Source organism: Thunnus thynnus, chromosome 18 (genome assembly GCF_963924715.1).
Source record: "Thunnus thynnus chromosome 18, fThuThy2.1, whole genome shotgun sequence".
NCBI classification, from domain to species: domain Eukaryota; kingdom Metazoa; phylum Chordata; class Actinopteri; order Scombriformes; family Scombridae; genus Thunnus; species Thunnus thynnus.
In genome coordinates, this window is record NC_089534.1 from 21,451,107 (window position 1) to 21,458,210 (window position 7,104).

General features: G+C 43.9%; 1 protein-coding gene across 1 annotated transcript; it reads left to right on the plus strand.

Moving 5' to 3' along the window:
• Positions 1–876: 876 nt before the first annotated feature.
• tmem121ab (transmembrane protein 121Ab) lies at positions 877–4,160 on the plus strand. The gene has a single exon (XM_067573041.1). It carries the CDS (start codon positions 2,060–2,062, stop codon positions 3,002–3,004), a length of 945 nt encoding a protein of 314 aa, XP_067429142.1. The 5' UTR covers positions 877–2,059; the 3' UTR covers positions 3,005–4,160.
• Positions 4,161–7,104: the final 2,944 nt, after the last annotated feature.

Here is a 7,104-nt window from a genome sequence, read left to right on the forward strand (position 1 = left end):
CATACCTCCACTGACAGACACGCTAATGTGATTTATTGTTCTGCCTGAAGGATCCAGTGACAGGAGGAGCAGGATGAAACAAACAGAACAGAGTGACAGATAAATTCTAGTTTCTGCTGAAGCTCACCAAACTTGAACCAAAGGAGACGTTTCTGCTCAATTAACACATTTCACTTCCTTTCATCCAGCCCTGTTATCTCTCCATGCTAATATTTAGACACGCTGGGTTATTTATGGATGAGGCCAGCACGCAAGGTGGGCTCCTGCTGGCGAGTTAAGCACTCTGCAGCTGTAGATTTTTTTTTTTTTTTTTTAAGAGAGTGCTCTAAACTTTCAACTGGACTGGTGATGAGGTGATGATGAGCCCCTCCTCCCTCCAGTCCGTCACGTGCCTCAACACACACATCAGCTGAAATACTAAACAGGTCAAAACAGAAACACCTTGAAACATCATTCAACAAAAATAGACTGTAATTGGAGACTATAAATGGAGCTTGAGCTGAAGGTAAAATTAAACGTGGACAATGCCGTCGTTATCAATGTGCAGTCTGACACATTTATACCAGTGAGCACGCACGAAGGAGACATTTGATAGTTTACAACGTGGTTTTGTTTCCTGTGCTATGGATTTCTGACTCTTCCTGAAGATGCACCACAAAAAAAAAACACATACCATGAAACTGCCTCACAATCCTTGGAAGCTACCCCAGACTAGTGTGCTGTGCAGGAAATGACCCTCGCTTAAGAAGAAAAATTTGTGTCGAGCAGTTAGTTACTATATGAGACTTTAATTTGGTCTCTACAATTTCTTGAAATAAATCCTTAATTAATGTTATTCCCAAAATTAAACCACTGGGTATTAAGGCCCCAAATATGCTGAATATAGTAACACTGGAGCATATTAAGCCATGTACCCAGATGTCTTGTGACACACACATATAATAGAGAGGTAATGGCACTCTGAAGCAATCTTACTGTAACATGTGCAATATGTTCTGTCCTATCAATAGTGAAACAGGCTGTATATGAGCCAAGTTGACACATTACTTGGCTCCTCATATGTGGCAGGCCGTTGGCAAATGAAAACTGTGTTATATGGCCCAGTAGTGCTGACAGGTTTCTTTCTCCTTCTCCTCCACCCTCCCTCTCTTCTCCTCTTTATTTCTCCCTCCTCTAGGCTGTGGAGAGGCTGGCACGTGGCGAGAGGAGGGGGGAAGGATGGATCTTCAGCCCAGTGTAAGAGCCTCCCCCCGGGGAAGCCGGCGTCGGACGCAAGGCCTCATGGGCCGTTGACCTGCTGTCTCTGTGATTTATGGCGGCTGGGGGCCTCTGGCCACTGCAGACTCCTCTCCTCTCTCTCCTCCGTTTCCCTTCACACACACTGCAGGACTGCGAGGAACCACACACACTGCACCACCATCTGCAGGAGTATCCAAAGAGGAATTCCTCGCACATGCTGAGCTGCAGCACGGGTGCGCACACGCATACATCTACATGCTGGATCACCGCTTTGCACAGTGTCTCATATAAAAATAAACACCTCCATAAACATTTCTGCACTGCAGCACTGTGTCCCGCAATCCCATCACATGTCTATTAGACTGAGCTTGCTCTCAGAGTATTCTCCATTTGACTGTTTGTGGATTACATTCAGTCATGGTGTGTCAGCTGAGCCCTCGGTGTAGCTGCTGCTCAGGGGCAGAGCCAAATCAATGGAGGTCCGCTGAGTAACGAGGTGATGTTCCTGTTTTCACATGGTCTGAGAGCAATCAGCAGCCAGCATCTCTGCGCTGACTCCACAGACTGCTCTGCTTCTACGTTGCAATAACGTCCTCTTCAATGGACTATTAGTGCAGTGACTTACAGCGTTATTTTAATGTTGGACACACTGTAGCTGGACATTTGCTCCTGTGCACACCAGAGCTGTCACGACACCTTAAACAGTTTTATTCTCCAACCTTAAAGGTTTGGAGCAGACACAGTACCGTGTGTACCTTCTGGAATTTATTTTATATTGAAAGCCGTGGACTGAGAGTGAGAGCCAGCAGGTGCCCTCGCCATGGTGTTGCCGCCCCCAGACAAACGCCACGTGTGCCTGACCACTATTGTCATCATGACCAGCATGGCCTTCATGGACGCCTACCTGGTGGAGCAGAACCAGGGTCCCAGGAAGATCGGTGTGTGTATCATAGTGCTGGTAGGGGACGTATGCTTCCTCATAGTGCTGCGATATGTGGCAGTGTGGGTCGGCGCCGAGGTGCGCACCGCCCGACGAGGATACGCCATGATCCTCTGGTTTCTGTACATCTTTGTGCTGGAGATCAAGCTCTACTTTGTCTTTCAGAATTGCAAAGCTGACAGGAAGAGTCTGGAGACGGTGGCCCGGAAGGCTTTGACGTTATTATTATCTGTGTGTGTGCCAGGTTTATACTTGGTTCTAGTGGCTTTGGATAGTATGGAATATGTGAGAACTTTCCGGAAGAAGGAGGACATGAGGAGCCGTCTGTTCTGGGTAGCTCTGGACCTACTGGACCTGCTGGATATCCAGGCCAACTTGTGGGAGCCCCAGCGGACAGGCCTGCCCATCTGGGCCGAGGGCCTGATGTTCTTCTACTGCTACATCCTGCTGCTCATTCTGCCCTGCGTGTCGCTCAGTGAAATCAGCATGCAGGGGGAGCACATGTCGCCCCAGAAGATGATGCTGTACCCAGTCCTGAGCCTGGTCACCATAAACGTGGTCACCATCCTCATACGAGGTGTAAACATGGTGTTGTTTCAGGACAGCCGTGTTTCCACCATCTTTGTCGGCAAGAATGTTGTGGCTATTGCTACCAAGGCGTCCACCTTCCTGGAGTACCGCAGGCAGGTGAAGGAGTTCCCACATCCGCAAAACGCCATGGCGCTAGAGCTGCAACAGAACTCTGTCAGCCACACTCAGCCGCTGCCCAATGCCACCAGTTTGCCCCATGAACCTTCACCAGCGCAAGACGCCATTGACACATGACCGCCAGCGCTGGACTCAGCACCATTAGAAACTGACTGCTTTTTATGAAAGCTGCTGGAGTGGAGGTAGATAGAGAAATCAACTGCATGACAGGATGATATTCTGCTCTTGTCAAGCTCACATGAACTGCTGTGAAACCATAAAAGAGATTTTCAGCATCACCTGCCTGTCAGAACATACTGTAAACCTTCACTTGACTCTGAGTGCAGTGTGCAGACTTTAAAGTCAAAACAAAGGTTTTTATCGTGCTATTGTGTTTTTAATTGTTAAAGATGTTTTAAAGGTTTAAACTGTAATAAGAGACAATCTCCGTACTCTGCAGCCCAGTGACATTATGTTGTGTAAAATGGACAGTTGGTCCCCCCTCAGTGAGTATCTTATATATTTTAAAAGGTCACTTTTTTCGACAGTGCATCCGTGGCATTTCCTTTGAATTCCAGCACCAAAGGACATCCCACTCAGCGTGATGCGCTTCTGACGGAGAGGAGGAGCAGAGAATGACAAGGGTCAGTCATGAGGGGCTATCTGTGCTGTGCTAGAGCGAGGTTGGCGGCAGACGAATGCTTTTGGTTCTGTTTGTCTTCTGCTGAGAAAGAGGCTGTCGGGAAGCTGCTGCCTCGGTCAGTGTTACGCTTTACGACCAAAGGTCTGATTAAAGCACCGGAGCTCAGCACTATATACCATCCACTGCAGGCATCCAAGTGTGTGTTTTACTGTGTGTGTGTGTGTGTGTGTGTGTGTGCGTGTGTGTGCATGTGTATGTGCACGCACACAAGTATATAGAGAACGTATGCCTGCATCCAAAAGTGTGCGCGTTCGTCACAGGAGGTTTAGGTTATTTCAGATTGTTTTGGAACAGATGCCGGTGGTTGATGTGTGTGATGAATTGCAAATGAGACATATTATGTAGTGATGTCAGGAAAAAAACAAGATGGGAAGAAGATGCTTTTTGTTTCCTGTACTGTACATTCCTCTAAAACTAGCTCAAGCCTTGAAGTCAGAGAATGCAGAGATCAGAGTCCAGAGAACGCCTCATTGAAGAATTGACAAAAGAAAAAACATAAATACAATAATATACAAACAGAAAATACTTTTTTTCGGATGTAATTCAGTTTATTATCATTATTATTATTATGTACATTCTTTACTTGTTGGAGGCCGATGATGTTTTAATAAAAGTATAAATAAAAGACTAATAATGAGAGCTTTGTTTGTTTTTTTCATATTGTTGATTAAGATTAAATAAAACATAATTTTTTGCTAAATGACTTTCACAGAGTATTTGGTGCTCTTGCTTGTACTTCAAAGCAACTGCAATATAACAACATAACAGCCACATCACTGAAAAGCCATTTCTGTCTTCATGTTTTGCATGGAAGAAACCTCCTCATGGACTCCTTGGCATTAATGTTCTACCCCTCGGGCTATACATTTGGGGAAAGCAAGCAATGGATTTGTCCTTAAAACGCGATAAAAATGTATGAACCTTTTCTCAAATTGTTTCTCGTTTTCCCTCCCAGTTCTCATTATCACCTTCCCCCGCTTCCCTTTCGTTCTGTTAACACTAATCTCTCTCTGCGCTGACCCCATATCAGTTATCAAATGGAATTTTTGTGTTATTTGTGTTTCTACAGAGAAATGTATTAACTGAACCAAGTGTCGTGGATGGAGGTGGAGAGGTAAGCCACATGAGGAAAGTCACTTTACTGGCAGCAGGTTAACTAAGGTTAGCTGCTGATCTCAGCTCACGGAGACGCGCTCAGACCCTGAAGGGCCCCACTCCTTAAACAATAACTGTCGGCTGTAGAGTGACAAAGGGACTGGATGACTAGCAGCGGAGTAATGTTTCCCTTCACTTGGCATAACCATCATGTAAGACATGTTTAAAAAGATCATATTGGTTTATTTCATGGTTCTGAAAATGCTCCTCTGCAGAGCTGTTTCTATTTAAACTACTGAAGCTAAATCAGACTGACTGGACTGCAAAGACTTGAACAAACTTATAATTTACAAAGGTATATTTAACTTAATTCAGCCTCTGGCATTTACTGTAAGCTAACATTAATTTGCTTTGTAATCAACTCCAGGAGTAGGTAAGTAGGTTTGCTCTGTATATTTCCAAATATCCTTATGGCAAGTAAAGACCGCCATTGTAATAGCTTATATATTTATTTATATTCAGGTGAAATTCTGCTTGGTCAGCAAATTGCATGAAGACCTGACTTATCTTTGCTTGCTCACAAGGAAGATTTTTGTAAAAAAAATGCAAAATACACAATGAGGCAAAGTCTCAAAACCCTGTGCAGGAACTTATGTCACCGCAAGAAACTAAAGTTTCACTTGGAAGTGCTGATTTCATTCCCCCTGCCCACTGTTGCTTCAAGCTCATCAAACAACTGCTTGTTTAACTGTGAGTGAGCAGGATCAGTTTGGGGCTTACAGTATCTGAACAAACTGTCAGTCTCTTCTATTGGAATCTTCACTGTAGAAACATATTGATTGTGCTTGCTGGTGGAGTATTAAATATTTCTGAGGCATATCTCTCCGGGCACATCCAGTTAATTCTAGTTGTCTGTTTTCAGTTCAGCTCTTGTCTTATTCTAGTAGAAGGCCTAATAAATTATATAAGTATAAGGCATAGTAACTGACACTGAAAATTGAGAAAAACAGTAAAATTATTATATAGGCCTGAAAAGGCTACAAGACGAGCGTGTTGTGTGAATAGCGTGTCTTAGTTATTTTCAGTTGTAGATAATTCTTCATTCTGTCTATCTGTCACATACTCACACTTTCCTGTAAAGCTTTTGGAAGCAGTCAGAATAATGTCCTCTGTCTTTCTGAGCTCCTTGTCATGACGTTTTATGACACTCGTAATTCTTAGCTGTATGGCAGATGATCTGGTCCCCAGTCCACTGATGCAGTAAAGACATTAGGAGATGCTTCCGACTCATATTCACTCATCAGGAATTTATTTCTTCCACGGCAGCAAAACAGATCACACAAGTCATTAGAAACTACCACAGGTTAGACTGAGCTAGCTAAACAGTTTTAGGTCTGAATAACTCTAAAAGACACACTATAAACAGACTTGAACATAATGCGACACTTTGTAGTGTAATTGTTGAATACGTAAATAGATGTCTAGTCCTTGAATATAATACGTGACCCACTTCTTCAAACATAATTTCCAGAAAAAAATGGGGTTTTTTTACCCAAACTGTCAACTGATTTAGATAATCTGGTGGCATGTGTCCAGCCTGACGGATCTTCTGTATGCTTCTGTTTCTCACTTCAGCTTATAATAATGTGGGTTTATTGTAGGCATCGCATTGTTGCCATATTTCAGCAGTTACTTCCGTGAGTACAATGTTATCATGGCTGATAGAAAAGATAAACAAAATATAAGAACAAAGCTGTAATGAACAGGAATTATCTTTAAAAAGTGACAAAGGTTGTTCAGGTCAGATTCGAACCCAGGACACCACTGTGGCATCATTACATGAGATGCTGTAGGCACTGGCAGACTCAGCGGGGGAGTCATAGTAGAGCAAACATTATAAAATGCCCTCTGAGGTGAACACACAAAGGAGAAAACATACCAACGTTCTGTAATCACTGTCTTAGTTATAGGTAAATCAGGATGAAGGGCCCTATAGAGCGCCTCTATATGTGACAATCGGGAATGAAGCGCCTTCATAGTTGCCCTTCCAGTGGAGGAAAATGTGATAGTGCCCTGTAAAGTATCCCCACGAGATGTATTGCAGTGCCTTATGAGTTGCCGTTGTAATAGGGTGAGCTGGAGGTTCTGCATGGATGCCCTTCTAATGAAAAAAAAATGGAAAAAGTGCCCTCTTGGGTGCCCCCAGGGGTTAGAAAACATGATGCCATGATTAGTGTCCTTTCAATGAACAAAATACACGGTGAAGTGCTCTATAGGGTGCACGGTAGAGCTGCAAAACATGATGAAGCGCTCTATAAGGTGCACTGTAGAGCCGGAAGCATGAAGTGCCCTATAGGGTGCCTAAAGTGCCCTTCCAGTGAAGAACATGAGATACTTTGCGCTATAAGATGTCCTTACGATGGAGTAAACTGGCCATTAT

Coding starts and splice junctions, on each gene's coding strand:
- tmem121ab (XM_067573041.1), top strand. CDS start 2,060: ATGGTGTTGCCGCCCCCAGACAAACGCCACGTGTGCCTGACCACTATT.